This window comes from Trachypithecus francoisi, unplaced genomic scaffold, assembly GCF_009764315.1.
Source record: "Trachypithecus francoisi isolate TF-2019V2 unplaced genomic scaffold, Tfra_2.0 Lachesis_group1, whole genome shotgun sequence".
In the NCBI taxonomy this organism is placed as follows: domain Eukaryota; kingdom Metazoa; phylum Chordata; class Mammalia; order Primates; family Cercopithecidae; genus Trachypithecus; species Trachypithecus francoisi.
In genome coordinates, this window is record NW_022681454.1 from 106773037 (window position 1) to 106794368 (window position 21332).

Sequence of the window (21332 nt, forward strand, 5' to 3'; positions counted from 1 at the left end):
TACAGAGCAGGGCTTCTCCCTAGGGCAAGTGGGAAGATTTTTCACTGTAACACTTGTCTGGACCCCTCTACAGATCTGCTAAATCTGAATCCCTGAGATAAGCCTGTGCATGTGTGTACTGGGGAAAAACAAACTCTCTATGTAAGTCTGATTCAATACCTGGGTAAGGATCATGGGCATGGAGCAAGCTTCTAACTCTTTTTCTTACCCCATACTTTTTTCTTGACAGTGGAAAAAGGATTTAGTAACTACAAAGAGCTGGCAAAGAACCAAGTACTAACCAAAGTAGTACAATCACATACAATATCAGCAATCACAAAATACAAGTTCAAAAAAGTATTTTTGTTAATATGAATGCAAGACCAGTAATTCAAAACCAAATACAACTCAAGGCAACCCTGTATTCACTGATAACAGTATCCTTAAATTTTCTAGAATGTCATGTATGTACAGTAGGAGCTTTGCAATGTTCCAAAGCAATAAGTGGCAGCCTTTTTAGCAGAATATGTAATTAGAACTCCACTCCTACCCCCACTCAAGAGCAAGTCTCTAGTACAGACTTGCTGTGTTGAATGTACTAAGTGCCAAATTTTAGCAAGTTTTAATAAATCTCTTAGAGGTTTCTAGTTAGGTAATACTTAATTGTTCAAACCAAAAGAGGGCTAATATTTTATTTTTCTTAAATAGCTAAGTGGATTACCAGTGGACTGAAAATAAAATTTGAGAAATGGCTTAGAAAAGAGAAAGCCTAGAGAGAACATAATATATACAAGAAGTATTAAGACAGCCATTCAGAAGGGAAAATAAAAGACAGCTAAGAGTCACAGTTAGGATGACAGGAGGACTGATGGAGGAACCTATCTTTCAGGTCAATACGTAGAAGAACCTTTAATGAAAGAACTTTCAGGTTAGTATGCAGAAATACCTTCAATCAGTCACTCCATGTGTAATGGACTGAAAGGGGCTTCCTGAGAAGTCCTGAGGTCTTGGATAACCAAGAGAAGAACAAGAAAGTGATTTATTTAGGGCTGGGCGTGGTGGCTCACACCTGTAATCCTAGCACTTTGGGAGGCCAAGGTGGGCAGATCACGAGGTCAGGAGTTCGAGACCGGCCTGGCCAATATAGTGAAACCCTGTCTCTACTAAAACTAGAAAAATTAGCCAGGCGTGGTGGCAGGCGCCTGTAGTCCCAGCTACTCAGGAGGCTGAGGCAGAAGAATCACTTGAACTCAGGAAGCGGAGGTTGCAGTGGGCCTAAAATGTGCCACTGTTCTACAGCCTGGGCAACAGAGCGAGACTCCCTCTCAAAACGAAACAAAAACAAAAACAAAAACAAAAGAAAAATAAAGAAGGTGATTTAATAAGTCGGTAACTATTCCTGCTGACCACCAACCAACACTAAAATGCTATCATCTATAACCTTCCCCACAGTCAAGAAAACTTATTTTGAGACATCTGATAGCCTACCCATCTCTCTCCTACTAGCCCCCACACAACGTAAAAATAAAAAATGCTGAGATGCAACGTGATATTCTTCCTTTTTTCCCCTGCTGATCAGACTCTCTACATTCTGAATGTTGGAATGTTTCTGATTCAGAACAAGCAATATGGGTTAGTGCCCGTGATTCTTTTAAATATAAGTGGAATGGGTTCAGGTGCAAGGCTCTGGCCTCTAATCCCAGCACTTTCGGAGGCAGAGGTCACTTTAGGTCAGGAGTTCTAGACCACCCTGGCCAACATGGTAAAACCCCGTCTCTACTAAAAATACAAAAATGAGTCGGGCATGGTGGCACATGCCTGTAAGCCCAGCTACTCAGGAGGCTAAGGCGGGAGAATCACTTGAACCCAGGAGGCAGAAGTTGCAGTGAGTCGAGATTACACCACTGCACTCCAGCCTAGGCAACAGAATGAGACTCTGTCTCAAAAAACTATATATATCTATATGTATGTATATATAGATATATACACACACATATATACACATATATATGGAACGTTTCAAAAAAAACACTATCAATTGAATAAAATCATGGATGTCAATGTTCCGTGATTTCAAATTCATTATGTATTATTCTATAAAGTAGGTAAACCTATCTTATGATGTCATGTAATAGTTATTATAATTAGCCAATCCTTATCTTCACTCATTTTATATTTATTCTACTTTTATTACGATTTTAACTGATTTCAGTTTACAATGAAAATTTTAAATTGTGTGAAGCAGTGCATAGTTTTTTAAACTTCTTTTAGAGCCATATGAGTAAAAGAGTCTGAAAATCACTCCTTTTCCTATGGAAAACTCCATAAAACAAATTTCTTCTGATTAAGCACCACAACTAAGAGGTCCTTTGACCTCTTAATCATCCCTTAACTTACATAGTATCAATTGTTTCACTCCTTTCTGGAGCCATTTTTGACTGGGCATAAAGTTTCTACCCCTTCACAAGAGTTACTATGTAGCAAACAGTAAGCAGAGAAAAAGCATATAACCTAACTGCTCTGACAAATGAAGGCTTCTCAAGTTAGACCTCAGCAAAATGAAAAAAAAAAAAAAAAAAGAAAAAAAAATTGCTTGGGAGGCCGAGGCAGGCAGATCACCTGAGATCAGGAGTTCGAGACCAGTGAAACCCTGTCTCTACTAAAAATACAAAAAATTAGCCAGGCATGGTGGCACGCACCTGTAGTCCCAACTAATAGGCAGGCTGAGGCAGAAGAATTGCTTGAATCCAAGAGGCGGAAGTTGCAGTGAGCTGAGATGGCACCACTGCACTCCAGCCTGGGTGACAGAGTGAGACTCTGTCTCAAAAACAAAAAAAAAAGAAAAAGATAAGTGCAGATAATTTGCAAGAGCAAATAAAAAACAAACACAAGGAAAATTTGTGAATCTCTCTAGAAATCAAGTAAATATAAATTAAAATAATAGGATTTCACCTTTTCCATATCAACTTATCAAATTTTAAAATGTAATCATTTATAATGCTAAGAAAGGTATAAATATCCTCTTTCCCTGCCATATATAAAGTAATTCAACTTTTCAAGGCATCAGCCTATCTTGTATACCATAAGCCTTAAAAGCGGCATTTGCCCTTTGGACCCTATAATTTATATTTACACAAAGGAAATCATCAGATATGTGGGAAGATTAATATACAAAGATGTTCATCAAAGGATTATTTGTAATAACAAATAATTAGAAACTTAACAGGTTCAGCATTAAGAGGAAGGTTACCTAAACTAATTTAAGCCCAAATGATAAAATATAAAGTAGCCTTGCTGGGCACAATGGCACTTGCCAGAAGTCCAGGCTACTTGAGAGGCTGAAGCAGGAGGATCACTTGAGCCCAGGGGAACTTAGAGGCTGCTATGAGCCATGTGAGCCATTGCACCTGTAAATAGCTACTGCACTCAAGCCTGGGTGACAAACCAAAAAAGTTAAGTAGCCACTGAAAATTATACTTATGGAAAGGCTTTAATGACATAAAAAAATTATAAAAGGTGTGCCAAGCACGGTGCCTCACGCCTGTAATCCCAGCACTTTGGGAAGCCGAGGCGGGTAGATCACCTAAGGTCAGGAGTTCAAGACCAGCCTGGCCAACATGGCAAAACCCAGTCTCTACCAAAAATACAAACTTAGCTGGGTGTGGTGGCAGGCGCCTGTAATCCCAGTTACTCAGGAGGCTGAGGTGGGAGAATGGCTTGAACCCCAGAGGCAGAGGTTGCAGTGAGCCAAGATCATGCCACTGCACTCTAGCCTGGGCAACAAGAGCGAAACTCCATCTCAAAAAAAAAAAAAAGATGTAATGTGATAGTATGTAAATCTGTTCAGTGCAGTCTGTGGCACATAATAGGGAACTTGGGTTGTCAATTTAGGTACTGAACGATCTAAGGCATACTAAAAAACCTGAACAAGGCTGAAGGACATGGGGCAAAGTAACAGTGGCTGCCTCTGGAAAAGAATTAAAGGTGTTGGCCGGGCGCGGTGGCTCAAGCCTGTAATCCCAGCACTTTGGGAGGCCGAGACGGGCGGGTCACGAGGTCAGGAGATCGAGACCATCCTGGCTAATACGGTCTCTACTAAAAAATACAAAAAACTAGCCGGGCGAGGTGGCGGGCGCCTGTAGTCCCAGCTACTCGGGAGGCTGAGGCAGGAGAATGGCGTAAACCCGGGAGGCGGAGCTTGCAGTGAGCTGAGATCCGGCCACTGCACTCCAGCCTGGGCGACAGAGCGAGACTCCGTCTCAAAAAAAAAAAACAAAACAAAAAAAGAATTAAAGGTGTTTCCTTTCTGACATCTTTATACTTAATGTTTTCATTTCATTTCTTTTCCTATAACTATTTCTTATCTTAGAATCAGGAAAAGAATTTAAAGCTAATAAAATGAGACAAAAGGTATTCTGTGATTCTTCACATTGTAGGAGCTGACCTCCAAGAATAGGGATATCCCCAACCCACATATTTTTATTTTGCTGTCAACAGTGGGTGGCTATTTACAAGTGGCTACACTAAAAACTGCCGGGAGGAAAGTCTGGCTGCAGATCAGGTGGAAACACAAATTCCCAGGGTCTAGAACCAAGCTGAGTGCAACAAGTTAGTATCACAGAGCAGACAGAAAATATTTTATAGGCCAAAGCTTTATAAAGCTGTTCCAAATCTGTATGCCACAGTTTGTTTTACATGAACTGTGAAATAGTTTATGACAGAAGCATCATTAAAGGTGTCATGGCTTTCTGCAGTTATAAAAAGTGTTGATAGATACTGAACAAATGATCTTCAGAAAATAATAATTCTCAGTTTAATGTCATAGCCAGTGAAGCTAATGGGGGTTTTCTGCAGTTATTCTGGCCTTAAGTATTTAGGATCCACCTAGTGAAAATTATTAACAAAAGAGACATTTGTGAGATCATTGACTAAAACTATAGACACCTGACATGTTTTCAGTGCAGGCAAGTTTTCAAGCACATTGTTTTTCTGATTGAATATTGTATTAATATTCAAATAAGAGGACGACTGGGGCCTTGTGACACACCCCTCATCGTCACACCACCCATCCAAGCCTTATTCAAGTCTGGAACCCAGTTTTACTTTTCTGATTCCTACATGCAAATCCCAACTCCCTTTCCTGAGTTGTCCATTGTGCAAAAGATCATAAAGGGTGGCTGCAAGGGTTTAACAGTTAAAGTACATAAAACATTGGCCGGGCACGGTGGCTCATGCCTGTAATCCCAGCACTTTGGGAGGCCAAGGTGGGCGGATCACCTGAGATCAGGAGTTCGAGACCAGCCTGACCAACATGGAAGAAATCCCGTCTCTACTAAAAATACCAAAAAAATTAGCCAGGCATGGTGGCGCATGCCTGTAATCCCAGCTACTTGGGAGGCTGAAGCAGGAGAATTGCTTGAACCTGGAAGGCAGAGGTTGCGGTGAGCCATTGCACTCCAGCCTGGGCAACAAGCTCCATCTCAAAAAGAAAAAAAAAAAAGTATGCAAAACATTGTAAAAGAATGCCTGCAATCAGGTAACCATGTATTAACTGTTAGTATCATTGCTCCAGAATGAAGAAAATCTACCCTGCTATCTAGGTGTGGTGGTTTACACCTGTAATCCTAGCACTTTGGGAGGCTGAGATGGGAGGACCACTTGAGGCCAATAGTTCAAAACCAGCCTGGGCAACATAGTAAGACCCCCATCTCTACAATACAATAAAAAAATTAGTCAGACGAGGTGATGCGTGCCTGTAATCCCAGCTACTTGGGAGGCTGAGGCAAGAAGATCGCTTGGACCCAGAAGTGGAGTTTGAGATTACAGTGCAGTATGATTGTGCCACTGCACTCCAGCCCGGGTGACAAGCAAGACCCTGTCTCTATTTAAAAAAGAGAGAGACAGTCTAGATGCAGTGGCTCATACCTGTAATCCCAGCACTTTGGGAGGCCGAGGCGGGCAGATCACTTGAGGCCAGGAGTTCAAGACCAGCCTGGCCAACATGGTGAAACCCTGTCTCTACTAAAAATACAAAAATTATGCAGGTGTGGCGGCAGGTGCCTGTAATCCCAGCTACTCGGGAGGCTGAGGCAGGAGAATTGCTTGAACCCAGGAGGTGGGGGTTGCAGTGAGCTGACAGCCGAGATCATGCCACTGCACTCAGACTGGGAGACACAGCAAGACTCCATCTCAAAAAAAAAAAGAGAGAGAGAGAGAAGAAGAAAATGGAGTTATACTTGTTTCACTTAAAATAGGATTATAAACCTGATATGTGTTTTGAGGATGTAGATCTCCCTCCCCAAAATATATTTTATCAATAAAACTTTCCTTATTTCATAACTAGGAACTCTTCTATAAAAGTTTTAGCAAGAAAAAAAAACTGAATATGAATCTCTGTAAATAAAAGTATTACAAAACTAAGAGTGATTTTCTAGCAAAACTACTTCTAATCAGCATGTCTAATTTATCTCAGCAAATTTATCTTATCTCAGCAAATGTAAGTGTAAGTCTTTCTTCTCCCATACTTTTTTTTGTACAAAGTAAAGGCTTAAAGTTAAATCTCACTAAGTTCACACTGGGCGACTAACTCAACAAAGGGTTTCCTAGTAATAGGAACCTTAAAGCTGAAAGTCATGAACACTCAATATATAAAGGAATCATGATAAATGTAGGCTTGAATTTAGATGACTGACATGGTCCCAAGCTTTGGGATAACTCTTGCACAACCAACTTAAAATTACAAATTCATATTCTTTACTCTTGGGCAATACTTTGTTTTGTTTTATTTTGTTTTGTTTTGTTTTGAGATGGAGTCTCACTCTATCGCCCAGGCTGGAGTGCAATGGCACAATCTTGGCTCACTGGTAACTCCACCTCCCAGGTTCAAGCGATTATCCTGCCTCAGCCTCTGGAGGAGCTGGGACTACAGATGCCCACCACTACGCCTGGCTAATTTTTGTAATTTTAGTAGAAATGGGGTTTCACCATGTTGGCCAGGCTGGTCTCGAACTCCTGACCTCAAGTGATCTGCCTGCCTCAGCCTCCCAAAGTGCTGGGATTATAGGTGTGAGCCACCATGCCCAACCCATACAATACTTTTTTAAAAAGGACTCATGTATCTCTAAAATAAATTATTGGAGGGTAAATATAATTAGAGATGCTGGGTTTTGTTAAAGTTCTCGGAAACCTGAATAACTATGCCAACATTTGTACCTGCCTGAATACACATACAATCAGAATCTGGATAAAGGAATGAAGTTATGAGTTTTAACATTACAATAAAGCCAAGTTATAGTTTCACTCAGATTACCTAGTATTATCAACAGAAATGACATATGTGGTACAGGTAATTTTCCCTAAACTCTCCTAAAAAAGACAAAAGAAAAGTAAATGAGAGTGGGTGGATGTGAGCTACATAAAGAGTAAAGGGAGGGCTGAGGCAAATTTTGTGGAATGATGTCTGGTTCCTATTAATAAAGGACAGTTTGGCTCACCTGTGTCCATATGTGAAAAATTAAGTTAATCATTAAGACAATATTGGGTTAACTCATTTCAGAAAATAAAATACTTGGACCTGAAATATTTCAGATTGCTTAAGCAAAGATAAATTCCTGAATTGCCAGAATGGTGCCACACTCATTTTACTTTGTTGTCTAAAGACTGATTAGATGGGAGGCTGGGCGCCTGTAATCCCAGCTACTCAGGAGGCTGATGCTTGAACCCGGGAAGCAGAGGTGGCAGTGAGCCAAGGCCAGGCTCAAAAAAAAAAAAAAAGAAAAGAAAAGAAAACTGATTAAATGGTTATATATCCCCCTAAGTATTTCAAAGCCTCCATCCCCCTCATAACTCTTCCACTATCTAAGTTGAAAGATTCTTCTGGTTGGGAACGGTGGCTCACACCTGTAATCCCAGCACTTTGGGAGGCTGAGGTAGGTCGATCACCTGAGATCAGGAGTTCGAGACCAGCCTGACTAACATGGTGAAAACCCGTTTCTACTAAATACAAAAAAAAATTGGCCAGGCGTAGTGGCGCATGCCTGTAAACCCAGCTACTAAGGAGGTTGAGGTAGGAGAATCACTTGAACCCGGGAGGCAGAGGTTGCAGTAAGCCAAGATGGAACAATTGCACTCCAGCCTAGGCAACAAGGGCGAAACTCTGTCTCAAAAAAAAAAAAAAAAAAAAAGAAAAAGAAAGATTCTGCTTTCAAGGAAGCATATAAGGCAACTCTCAGATATGGAATAAGTTGACTTTGAAGTTTCCAGCCATTTTTCTTACAAATGCATGCAGAAGGTTACGAGGAAGATTTCACAAAGCAATTTAAAGCAATCCTCACTAAAGGAAAAACAACAGTCAAATACTATGTCTGCATTTGAAAAGTTTCATTAAGGTCCAATGTTATATACTTTGACACATTTAGAATCATCCTCCAACAAAAAAAGGCAACAGGCAATCCTCTGAAGATCACAAAATTTTACTTCTAACATGAGAAAGACTTCATGTAAAAATTTTAACCACTAATTATAACTAGTACAAATACACAGATGGATAATATAATCATAAAATATTTTGCATTAAGCTGGCTTTCATCCTTTGGAATCCTAAACAAGAATTGCATGAATATTTATAATTTATTAAAAGATACATGGAAGTTCAGATCAAAGCTCCAGCACAACTTTATTTTCTAGGACCCCACAGAGATCATGTTTTTTCTCTACATATTTTCTCGTTCTTCTCACTCTTAACCTAGTACATATGCCTATATCCCAGTGCTTTCTAAAAATTATTGAATGTCATGTTATGATCCTCACACAATTTTTAATCCTAAATCAATATGAACTGTGATACCTCAATATAAACAGCAAGTGACATGGGTACAATATAGACACCCTATATTCCTACAGAGCTGACCAAATTTGTTGCTACAATGTTAATGATGAAATGAAACTCTGGCCTACTCTGTTCCATGGTCACAGATGCACTGTTTTCCAGCCATTTTTCTTACAAATGCATGTAGAAGGTTGCAAGGAAGACTTCAGGAAGCAATTCACAGCAATCCTGACTAAAGGAAAACCAGCCAAATACTATGTCTGCATTTGAACAGTTTCATTAACATTATGTTGCTATATTTTTTAAGCTGCTATATTTGAGTTAGATACTAACACAGGTTTTTAGTGCTTTTTATGTTCTTTAATCGTGAAATTGTACATCGTGGTAATATCCAAACTTCACCTACAAAAAAGATACAGATGTACAATTCCTTTTAAAATGTTTCATGGCTGGTTGTGGTGGCTCATGCCTGTAATCTCAGCACTTTCGGAGGCCGCAGTGGGCAGATAACTTAAGGTCAGGAGGTTGAGACCAGCCTGACCAACATGGTGAATTCCCATCTCTACTAAAAATACAAAAATTAGCTTGGTGTCGTGGCAGGCAACTGTGATCCCAGCTGCTTGGGAGGCTGAGACATGAGAATCACTTGAACCTGGAGGCAGAGGTTGCAGGGAGCCAAGACTGCACCACAGCACTCCAGCCTGGGCAACCGAGTGAGACCCTGTCTCAAAAATAACATAACATAACATAACATAACATAACATACATAACATAACATAACATAAAATAGAAGTTTCAATTCATTTTTTTCCTTTGGTAAAAATAAATTTGTGAATAAAAAGGTTTCCTCAGCTGAACAGCATTTAATTCTTAAAATTCCTACACTATTTTATAGACTCTATAATACAGAATACAAAATGTTAAAACAAGTAAACCCTTTTACACCACCAAGGGAGTGAGTAGGGAGAAAAGTCAGAAAAATATACAAGGCTTTGAAAGGCTGGATGTGTGGAGAATGCCAGGAGAGGGGGAGGGTTTCATGAGGTTCTAGGCAAGCCCTTTGAAGACGTCACCTCACATACATAATGTTACAGCAGTCAGCACAGGCCTCCTCCTTTCCTATTGGTGAGCACCGTGTCAGCCGACATCAGAAGATAATCATCATTGGCTAGACAATTACAACTGGAGCAGCTAGCATCCACTGCTGTTAGCACAAACCTGGCAGGCTGCTGAAACAGAAGGCAGAGACAGCCCAGCTTCCCTTCTCACTCAATGAATTTTATGTCGCCTTACCAATCACCAGGTGATTTTGCTCCCTGGCTAGCAGCACTTCTAACTTAAGTCAGCTCTTAGTGAGAAAAACAGGTAAAGGCCAAACATCTCATAAAAGAGCAAAATGTCTCTATTTCAATGTTGTAAAATCACAAGGACTTTTCAGTGTAAAATTAGAATTCAAAACTCCTATTTGGACCTATGAGCAGGCATTTTCCTCTACCTCATGTAATAAACTCTGACTGACCCAGTATAACCAGACAGGATATTTTTCACTGGACATGTAGTTTCAAGATGAGGCCCAGAATGATTCTACAAGGGAATATACTTACTACTTTGCATTTCAATTGCTATTCTAACCTATTATATATGAAACTATTTGCTAGCAAAGTAAAAAAGTCTGCAGTATTTACTTTCATGGCTAGGCCAAGGAGTATGAGGTTAATCATTCATTAAAGCAGCAATAAACTTGAAAACTAGCCTCAGTTGAACCCTTTAGTGTATACAAATGCTACTCCGAAAGTGGGCTCCCATTCCATTAATACGTGCTACGGTTAGTAAGTATGGATTATAGGGCATGTTTCCATTAATTTGTGCTATGATTAGTAAGTATGGATTATAGGGTATGTTTAACAAGGTATTCTTATTTTAGGTCCTCTTAAATGATGCTAGTTAGCAAAGACAGCATACTGGCAAAACACTACTCCTGGCCCTTCTCACAATTCTTCAAAAGCCAATGTCGCTCACTTTTGAGGGAGATGTTTTAATTCTCTAAATTAACGAGTTCTGCTTCATACTAAGAAAAGATTTGTAAGGACAACCACAAATTCTCAAAAGACAGAGTAGAAGCTTCACTATATCATGTTTTTCCTCCAGAAACTATTTGAAACCATTTTAAGTTAATGAGTCTGAAAAAGGTAAGATTTTGTGGTTTCCTCAAGTTCCTCTCTCCTCAAGAGGGTCTAAGCCTTGGTTATAAAGTTCCCTTCTCCTATTAAAAAGGGAATGAAAAGAAAATTTGGTTCAACATTTTTTGTCCTGCATAAGCTGGATTTTATTAAAAATAAAAACTAAAACTATAAATGAGTTTCAATTTGAACCTCCGGGGTTCAAGCAATTCTCCTGCCTCAACCTCCCGAGTAGCTGGGATTACAAGCACCCGCCCCCACGCCCGCCTATTTTTTTTTTTTTTTTGGAGACAGAGTTTCACCCTGTAGCCCAGGCTGGAGTGCAGTGGCGCGATCTCAGCTCACTGTAAACTCCACCTCCCAGATTCACACCATTCTCCTGCCTCAGCCTCCAGAGTAGCTGGGACCACAGGCGCCTGTCACTATGCCCGGCTAATTTTTTTGTATTTTTTAGTAGAGACGCCGTTTCACAATGTTAGCCAGGATGGTGTTGATCTCCTGACCTCGTGATCCGCCCGCCTCGGCCTCCCAAAGTGCTGGGATTACAGGTGTGAGCCGCCGTGGCCTGGCCAATTTTTTGTATTTTTAGTAGAGATGGGGTTTCACCATATTGGCCTGGCTGGTCTCGAACCCCTGTCGTCAGGTGATCCACCCACCTCAGCCTCCCAAAGGGCTGGGATTACAGGCACGAGCCACCACGCCTGGCTAATAAAATTAAATTTTAAAAAGTGTTTAAAGACTTTTTGGCTGTACAGTTTTTGGGGAGGGAGGAGAATTATAAAATTGGGCACCCTGGGATATTAGGAGAAATGCACAAAATCTGGGATTAAAAAAAAACATGAAAGTAAGACAATTAGGGTCAGGAAGAGTTGCAAGTAAGAGGTAACAGCCAGCAGGGTTATCTGACTGCAATAAGCAATCTAAGACCATAAAATCAACAGAGAGCCGAAGCCAGGAAGGGAAAAATCCCAAGATGTGACTCTGCCACGGTATGCAAGTTCAAGCGTGTTAACCTTCGGGTATTAAAGAATAGTGCTGGCAATAAAATGGGCACCAATCACCATTTCAACTCACTGGACATTTTCTCAAGAATGTTCCTTATGCAAAGCACTCTGCTAGGTGCTTTGCAGAATCGGGGGGCGGTCGGGGGGGGGGGGGGGGGTAAGACAAGAACCGTACCCTGAATAGCTGATGGTCTGTAAGTTAATATCCATGTATATAAATAAAAGCCAGTAAAGGATATTGCCAGAAAAAAAGGTACAGATAAAGAACCAGGAGGAAACAGTGGTCAGAGCCTAACAGGAGCAGATACGTTGGCACATTTTTGTCCATTTTCGGTCCCACGAGGGCTAAGACCTGTCTGGCTCAATACAGAGTGAATGGAAAGAAGAGGCGGGAAATGGTACCAGGAGCAGGCCTAGGAAGCGGCCTCAGAGAAAAAGCAACAAGTAAATAAGAGGCAGTATCGACTGCGGTGGGGCTAGGAATGGCGGGCGTACATTGAATGGGGTCAGCCGGCAAAGCGAGGGAAAGCGGACTCCGGAAGAACAGGTTAAAAGAGGACGCAGCAAGTCAGAGATTCGGCACAGAAGCAAATGCGGAGCACACAGGCTAATGCCGGAGGACTATGGGGTCCGAACAGGGCGGCTAGAGGATATGACAAACAGCTGCGCAAACGACCCGGGCCCGGGACTAGCCAGCAGCGCGGTTCCGGCGCCTGCCGGCTCGGGCCACCGCCCCCTCCCCGCCTCCAGCGCCACCCCATAAGCGGGAGGAGGAAGTGCATCCAGAGAAGGACCCCGGGGGGTAGGGCTCGAAGGGCCTCGGTTGCCCCGAATCGCTGAGGCCTATCTGCAGGCTGGACCCGCGGTGTTCAATCTCCTTCCGGACCCACCCCTGCACCCCCTGGCCTCAGCGGCCCGGGAGGGCACCAGCCCCGTGCCCATGTGGCTGCCGCACTTCCAGTCCTTCCGAGCGGCCCGCGTCCCCGCCTCTTAGGCTCCGGCTCGGGCCAGACGCAGCCCTTGGGCCCCTGGCCCACCGCCGCCACCAGCCACGCCGCAGCTCACCCCAAGCAGGCCTGCCCCGCCGGTGCCCGCGGCCCAGGGGGCAGGCTCCGCCCGGCAGCCGCCGCAAATGGCCACTGGGGCCCGAACCAGCCCTCGGGAAGCTGGGAGCGGGCGCGCTTCGGCTGGGCGGGAGGAGAAGGGAGCGGCGGCCGGGCCTCCCAACACTGGCGGGCGACTCCAGGGGGCTGGAGGGCAGGAAGTTGAAACCCCCTTTTCGCGGCTGCGGCCCCGTGGAACCGGCTCCTATGGCACCAACCCGACCCGGCCACAGGCGCGCCGGCGTTTCTAGTTTCCCATTGAAGAGGGCGCGGGGCACGCGCGCTCGCGCACGCGGCGGGCGGAATCCCCCGGCACCCGGGAGACCCTGCGGCCCGACCCTCCCCAGTCAAGCGATCCCCCAGGCTGCCGGCCCCTTGCCTAACTTCGGGGTGCGTTGGGCTTGCACTTTACAAATCGCAAGACCCGAAGTTAAGGGGAGGAGGGGAATACCTCTGCCACAACCCTGTCTACAAGAAGCGAGATGAGCACATCCTCCTCGATTAAATATTGCAAGGTGACACTAGATCGCCTCCCACGCAGGAATTTTTCAAAAGGTCTGGCAGAGGGACTACAGTAAACAATAAAGGTGTTTTCCCTGATTATTAGTTTTCTAGGGAAGAGCCCCTAAGGACGCTGCAGAAAAATCTGTGTGCCTGAACTCCAATCAGCAGCTACGCACAGAATTAGAAGTGAGTGTGTCCAAAAGGCGTTTCCGTAAAACAGAAACTTAATAATGGCGTGGCTCCACTCGCTCGGGTTCATTCATTTATTACTGTTTTCATTGTCCCCTCCTCCCCTCCCTCCCACCCGGTCTATGAAACCGGAAAGGGATCCGCGTGGGGAAAGGGGTACTAGAAAGGGGGCATTCGGCTGAAAAGCGGCAGACAGAAGAGGACAGTGAAGTAGGAGCGCTGCAAGGAGAAAGGAAGGACACGAGGGATGGGGAGACAGCGAGGACCAGGGCCAAGGGCGGCGGGCGGGAGAGGGTTAAAGGGAACAGGAGACAAGGTCCTCCCTCCACTGCCTTTCACACTCCCGTTGCGGGAGGCCAAGCGAGAAAACCCAAATCTAGACGAAAATCGGGGGGATGGGGGGAGGTAGCACAGGTAGGCGATCTGGACTGTGGCATCTCTCCCGCCTTCCCTGTCGCGCAGACATCACTCTATGCACACATATATGTTCTGTGTTATATAATCTATATAAAAGATGCCTGTGTGGCCGCGGTTCACACAGGGGCACCCACAGACCGCGAGCTTCGTGCACCCCCAGCGTCTCCTGCACCCGGGAGACCCGAGAACTCAGCGATCGGCTGGCTGCCCGCGATTCATCGCTCCATTCACGCCCAGGCAGGGAATACCGACATTAAGGCACTCCGGGAAGACGCGCAGGGCTCCCGGGAACAGTATTAGGCGAAAGCATCACGTACCAGTTTTCCTGCATCCATTGGATGGCTTCATTCTCGTTGAACTGCTTTTCGAATTCATATTCTTGTAAAGTCAACACTGACATGTTCATTGGGGCTGATCTTCGGAGTCGCTACGTGTTCTCTATACAAAATAAAATAATCTGTAAAGCGCTTGATTTCGAGTGCTCTCCTATCAGCTTCCCCCACCCACCCCCTAGGTCTTCCCCACGCCGCTCGGTCTCCAGCGGTCGTCTCTCTCCCAGCCTCTCAGCTATATCCAGAGCTGAGCATTGCCTGCACCTCCGCTCCCAGCTCCTCTCTCTGGGGCTCTCCTCCTCCCGGCGTCCGCATCCACCGTAGGAGGAAATGAATGCCTTGCGGTCTTAGTGCCCGCACGTTTGTCCATCACCTTTTTACTTGTCTACAGGGAAATCTCCTCCCCCTCGTGCGATCGGAAAAATTAACCCTCGGCTAGGGAGTGTTCGAAAGAGCGCGACCTCTCTCCGCCCTGGGGGACAGTTTTGTTTACGGCGAAGGTGGTAGGAGGAGTGGGGGAAGGGCTGAGAGAGAGAGGAAGTATCCTGGAGGTCATCCAGATCCCCCAAGCGCAACCTCGTGGGCCGCCTTGCTTTGAATGAAGTTTCAGCGAGCAGGGCACAGCCCCGCGGCGCGTGGACCCGAGAGCTTGGCGAGTAAACGATTGGGAAATAGTAAAACCTGCCAGCTCTCTTGCAAGAGAACTCCGGGCAAATTTGCGTTGAAATCACCAGTGAAGGGAATGCGCTTCCCACCTCCTCGCCCTACCTCTGAGACCACCCCCACCCCTACCCCTACCCGGGAGCTCTGGCTTTGATTCACGCTAACCCACGCCCTGCGGACGGCAGAGCTCCTTAATGTCGTGCAGACAGGGGATGCTGAGTGTGAGCATAGTGGGTAGGCGAGAGAGGCTAGTAGCCGGAAGTGGAAGAAAGGGCTGGGAGACGGGTTAGGTGGACTGTTTAGGTATTGAGAAAGAGGGAATTAATGAACAGAGGCAGAGTGGGGAAGGACACTGACAGGAGAACTGGACCGACTGGCCAAATGCAAAAACTTTGTTTGCATGCATGAGAAATTTGGATTCACTTGCTGTACTTGTAGGTAGAACAGAATATGTGAGGAGAGGGCTGAATGTACTGTTGACCCCTACTGAGCCCTCAGCCTCCCAAGCCTCCTATTTTCTACTCCATCCATCCCTCCACTCATTTCTCCCAAAAGTTTGGAAAAATGAAATCTGAGACATGGAGGTATCTAATGATGTAATTGTAAACTTTACAAAATAATAAGGAAACCTGCTTTTAAAAAGTAGGTGGGTACTAGGACCAGAAAGAAAATTCCCTTTCTGAGAACATCCCCCAGCAGTCCAAAAACAGTACTTTCATTCAATTTAGATGCCTCTAACCCATGAAAAGTGGGAACTGGGAGAAAAATTTTTAAAGAAGGAGGAAGGGACCAGCGGTGGTGGTGGCTGGTAATCCCAGCACTTTGGGAGGCCAAGGCAAGCAGACCACCTGAGGTCAGGAGTTCGAAACCAGCCTGGCCAACATGGTGAAACTCCGTCTCTGCCACAAATATAAAAATTAGGTGGCCGTGGTGGTGGGCACCTGTAATCCCAGCTACTCGGGAGGCTTAGGCAGGAGAATTGCTTGAACCTTGAACCCAGGAGATGGAAGTTGCAGTGAGCCAAAATTTTGCCACTGCACTCCAGCCTGGGTGACAGAGGGAAACTCTGTCTCAAAAAAAAAAAAAAAAAAAGAAAGAAAAGAAAAAGAAAGAAAAGAAAAAGAGGAAGGTCTAATGAGAAAGTAAAGAAAGAATTTTAAAATCCAGTACAATATATAGATTAAAGGACTAGCCTAGTTGATTAGCAAATTAATGTATACATTGACACTACCAAAGATTCTGTGTAGGGACTGTCCTCATCTCCCCCATTAAAGGTTGTCTTTCTTTTTTCTTTTCTTTTTTTTTTTTTTGAGAAGGAGGAGTCTCGCCCTGTTGCACAGGCTGGAGTGCAGTGGTGCAATCTTGGCTCACTGCAACCTCCGCCTACCGGGTTGAAACGATTCTCCTGGCTCAGTCTCCCAGTAGCTGGGATTACAGGCAAGCACCACCACGCCCGACTAATTTTTGTATTTTTAGTAGAGATGGGGTTTCGCCATGTTGGCCAGGCTGGCTGTGATCCACCTGTCTCAGCCTCCCAAAGTGCTGGGATTACCACCGCGCCTGGCCAAGGATTTTCTTTCTAGAGACCTCTACAGTACAAGTCTACATCACTTTGAAGTAAGGCCCACGCCAAAACTCTTGGCAAGATTGGGCTGGAAGATGGGTGTTGCCAGATGAGAGAGAACGATTTTGGCACAGTGCCTGAGCCTGTGAATAATCAATAAACATTTGTAAAGTGAATGATTGATCAAATAAATGAAATATGGTAGGAAGCGAGAAAAGAATCAAGACAGAAAATCCGCTTTGGGTGGCTGAGGCAAGACGATTGCTGGAGACCAGCCTGGGCAACACAGTGAGGCCCAATCTCTACAAAAAAATTAAAAATTAGCCAGGTGTGGTGGCACACGCCTGTAATCCCAGTTACTCTGGAGGCTGAGGTGGGAGGATGGCTTGAGCCTGGGAGGTCAAGGCTGCAGTGAGCCATGATCACACCACTGCAGTCCAGCTTGGGTGACAGAGCAAGACCTTATCTCAAAAACAAACAAGCACTGTCTGTGAATTTGAAAACTGGTGACTCTATGTGGAAAGCAATTTGGCAGCCTATATGATAATTTTATTTATTTATTTTTTAGAGATGGGGCCTTGTTATGTTGTCCAGCCTGGACTGGAACGCCCATCTCAGCCTCCCTGGATGCCTAGCTAGGACTATAGGCACCCAGCATATATCACAATTTTAAATCCACACCATTAATTCACCAGAATTTTGTTTTTGTTTTTTGTTTGTTTGTTCGTTTGTTTTGAGATGGAGTCTCCCTCTGTCGCCCAGACTGGAGTGGAGTGGCACGATCTTGGCTCACTGCAACCTTAGCCTCTTGGGATCAAGCGATTCTCCTGCCTCAACCTTCCAAGTAGCTGGGATTACAGGAATGCACCACCATGCCTGGCTAATTTTTGTATTTTTAGTACAGGCGAGTTTCACCATGTTGGCCAGGATGATCTTGAATCCCTGGCGTCAGGTGATTTGCCTACCTCAGTCTCCCAAATTGCTAGGATTACAGGCGTGAGCCATTGCACCTGGCCTACCAGATATATTTTTAGTACTTACTCATCTGAGCTCTTGGGACTAACAAATAAGATAAACAGGGCTCTTGCTCACTTGGAGCTCACATTCCAGAAGGGAAGACAAAATAATTTCTTAGAGAATGAAATGCTAGGATTACAATTTAACAGCATGACCTGAAGGCCTGGGAGTGCTCATTTAAACCGTGAACCCCTCAGGGAGAAGGACTTTGAGTTGAGACTCCACTGGCAAAGAGCCAACCACCTCTTGCAGAAGTGTTACAAAGAAAAATGAGCAAGTACAAAGGCTCCTAGGTAAAGAATAAGTTTGCAGGATTGAGGACAAAAGGCTAGTGTGGCTTCAGGCCATCACTAAGGAGTAACTGAAAGAAACAGGTTGAAGAGACAGTCAGGGGTCAGACCTTGGCCAAAGGTAAATCAAGATAAGGTGTGTAGATTTTATTCTCAACTGCAGTGGAGTGGAGGAGGATAAAAGAATGTTGAACCAAATAAGAGCATAATTCCTAGTAAATCCACTGCTATGGATATATTCACCAAAACACTCCAGATATATGTCTAAGATAATCAGCATTGGGCTGGCATGGTGGCTCACGCCTGTAATCCCAGCACTTTGGGAGGGCAAGGTGGGCTGTTTGCTGGAGCCCAGGAGTTCACGCCCAGCCTGGGCAAGATGGCGAAAACCTGTGTCTACAAACAAACAAACAAAACATTAGTTGAGCATGGTGGCAAATGTGTTTAGTCCCAGCTACTCAGCAGGCTGAAGTGGGAGGATCACCTGAGCCTGGGGAGGTCAAGGCTGGAGTGAGTTGTGATTGCACCACTGCACTCCAGCCTGGATGACAGAGTGAAATCTCAAAAAATGACAACAACAACAAAGAAAACCCCCACGAATATATTCAGCACTGTTTATAATAAAACACTGAAAATAATAGTTTAAGGGATAATTGGAAGGACAGCTGAGAAAGGAATGAGACCAATAGACCCAAGTTAAGTCAAGCTGATTCATTGTCAGTCCTGCCGGGCTGCCTCTCAACAAAAGCAGAGGAGGCAGCCCCACTTACAGGTTATAGCAAGGTTTTATAGGGCATCGATCTGGGTCAGGGTTAAGGAAGAAGAAAAGGCCGGAGGGTGGGGGATTCTTTGTGCCAGATGTCTGACTGCTTCCTGGAGATTTTTTTGTGTTGCCAGTTCTTTTTGTTTTGTTTTTGTTTTGAGAGGGAGTCTCGCTCTGTCCCCCTGGCTGGAGGGCAGTGGCACGATCTCGGCTCACTGCAAGCTCCGCCTCCCGGGTTCACGCCATTCTCCTGCCTCAGCTTCCCAAAGTGCTGGGATTACAGGCGTGAGCCACTGCGCCCGGCCTTTTGCCAGTTCTGTTGTGTAAGGTAGACTTCGTGACCCTATCCTAGAACAGCTGGCCTCTGGTAAGACAGTTACAGGAGGGTTTGGGGTAGGGGGTTTACTTTTGGCCTTTGGGGCATAGGTCTATGGGAGGGGGAAACAGTCCAGTTGGGTAGACCCTAACATCCCAGCCTTTTAATAGCTGATAGAGAAGGGGGGTTGATTTCATCAGACTGCTTGGAACTGAGAGAGGGCCGTGGCTGGTGGAAAGGCTGATGTTTTTCCCGTGACTTGGGTCTGAGAGGGAATGGAGATTTTGAGAATTTGTGTGGGGTTTGTTACTGTTACTCTTTGGATACCTGTCAGGGGAGTGTTAGGGTACAGTTGCATAAGCTAGAGGAGAGGGTGCCTAGGAGGACTCCTAAGGAAAATTCACGTTTTATGCATAAGGATGCTTGTTGGCTGAGTACTGAGTCTGAGGTAAGTGCTCCTAAGATAACCTTGTGTTCTGAAGTATGTGGTAAGACTGAGTTTGTAACTTTTGAGTGAATTTGCTCCTCTGAAACTTTGGTAGCGGGGGTGGAGGGTTATACTGGTGAGAATCCAGTCTTTCAGGGGAACTAGGAAGGCATCCTTTGATATGGTTTCTGAGGGGTGTACACAGAACAAGCATTCCTTGGCCAGGGAAGGGTTAGTTTGACTGAGTATCGTATGTGCCTGTTGAATGGTGAGCTGAAGGTGGAGTGGTAGTGAGGAGGAGGGAAGAAGGAGTAAATAGACAGAGTTAAGTGTAAAGGTAAAGAATTTGGCTTCATCTGGAGTGAACTCCTGTAAATCCCCTTGAAATATAAGATTGGTGATCCAATTAAGGAATACTTTGAGGGTGGGCTGTTCTGGGTAGGACTACAAAATGTTTTCTGTGATGCAGTGAAGGAAGAGGGTGAAATGGCAGAATGGGCAAAGACAGGACACTTAGGAGGGGCAACTATTTATTGGTAGCTGTTATACCAGCTATAAGGAGGCAAAAGGTTATAGATATTGAGAGTTTTTTGTTTGAAATCCCACCCAGGAGGTGAGACAGTATATATTCCTATGGTAAAGAGGAGAGTAAGTAGGGTGATTCCTATAAGGGCAGCATAATAGATGATTTCCATTAATAAGGGTTTAGATACTTAATGGTAAGGGGTGATAACTTATCTGTTATGGTTCATGGGGGAAGACTGGGGTCTTCAGGGATGGGCATTAGGTGGAGTCAAGTTGGTCTGAGAAGAGAGCTGGAGTATCTGCAGGGAGCAACTGATCAGTCAGTGGTGGGTCAGCTGCAGGGGCCCTTTTTAACCTGGAAAGATGGTACCAAGAGTTGTGTCCTGAAAGTTTGGCTGTGGTGGGAGTAGTGAGAAGGACTTGCAAAGGGTCTTCCCACTTCGGTTTGAGACTCGTTAGAGTAAGGGTTTTTAGGAAGACATATTCTCCTGGAAGGAGTATCTGGTCGGTGGGGCCTTGGTGGGATTTTGGGAGGGCCTGGTCAGCTTGTTCGCAGAGGAGATGATGGATGAGGGAGAGTGTTGGGAAGTACTCTCCTAATTGAGAGCTGGAGGGGGTCTGTTTTGTAAGAGGAAAGGGCGTCCATACATTAGCTCAAATGGACTGAGGAAGGAGGGAGCGGGCCTTTGGACTGGCTTTAATATGAGCCAGTGCTATGGGTACAAGGGAGGTCCAAGGTTTTTTTGACCTGAAGTGTGAGTTTGGTTAGCTGCGTTTTGAGAATTCCATTTGCCCTTTCAACTTTTCTGAATGACTGGAGCCAGTATGGGACATGGTGGTACTACTGAATGCCAAGGGATTGAGAGACTTGTTGGGTAACTTGGGAGATGAAGTTAGGCCCATTATCTGATTGTATGGAGCGAGGGAGACCAAATCTAGGGATGATTTCTGTTATAAGAATTTGAGAGACTTCTGCAGCTTTTTCTGAAGGGGTAGGAAATGCTTCTACCCAACCTGAAAAAGTGTCTATGAGGGTAAGAAGATATTTAGTTTTTTTTCTTTTTGACGGGAGGCATGTGTGTGAAGTCTACTTGCCAGTACTCCCCTGGGAGTGTTCCTCTGAGGTGATGTGTAGGGATGAGAAGAAGGTGGAGGGCCCTTTGGGAAGAAGTAATGGAGCATATATGACAGTTTGAGGTTATGTCCTTTAGTGAGGTGAATAGATGGGGGGA

At 44.8% G+C, this 21332-nt stretch overlaps 1 protein-coding gene across 3 annotated transcripts in view; it reads right to left on the reverse strand.

The window, feature by feature from the left end:
- Positions 1 to 15349, reverse strand: part of ELOVL6 (ELOVL fatty acid elongase 6) — a 157905-nt gene extending 142556 nt beyond the window's left edge. Inside the window, exons 1-2 of one of the 3 annotated variants that reach the window (XM_033215000.1) lie at positions 14794 to 14962; positions 14521 to 14641 (exon numbers count right to left, since the gene is read on the reverse strand). In XM_033215000.1, coding sequence (XP_033070891.1) covers positions 14521 to 14609 — 89 coding nt within the window. In that variant the 5' untranslated portion in view covers positions 14610 to 14641; positions 14794 to 14962. Of the gene's footprint in view, positions 1 to 14520; positions 14642 to 14793; positions 14963 to 15333 lie in introns of those variants that run through there. The other 2 variants (XM_033215002.1, XM_033215001.1) reach the window with 2 other exon arrangements.
- Positions 15350 to 21332: the final 5983 nt, after the last annotated feature.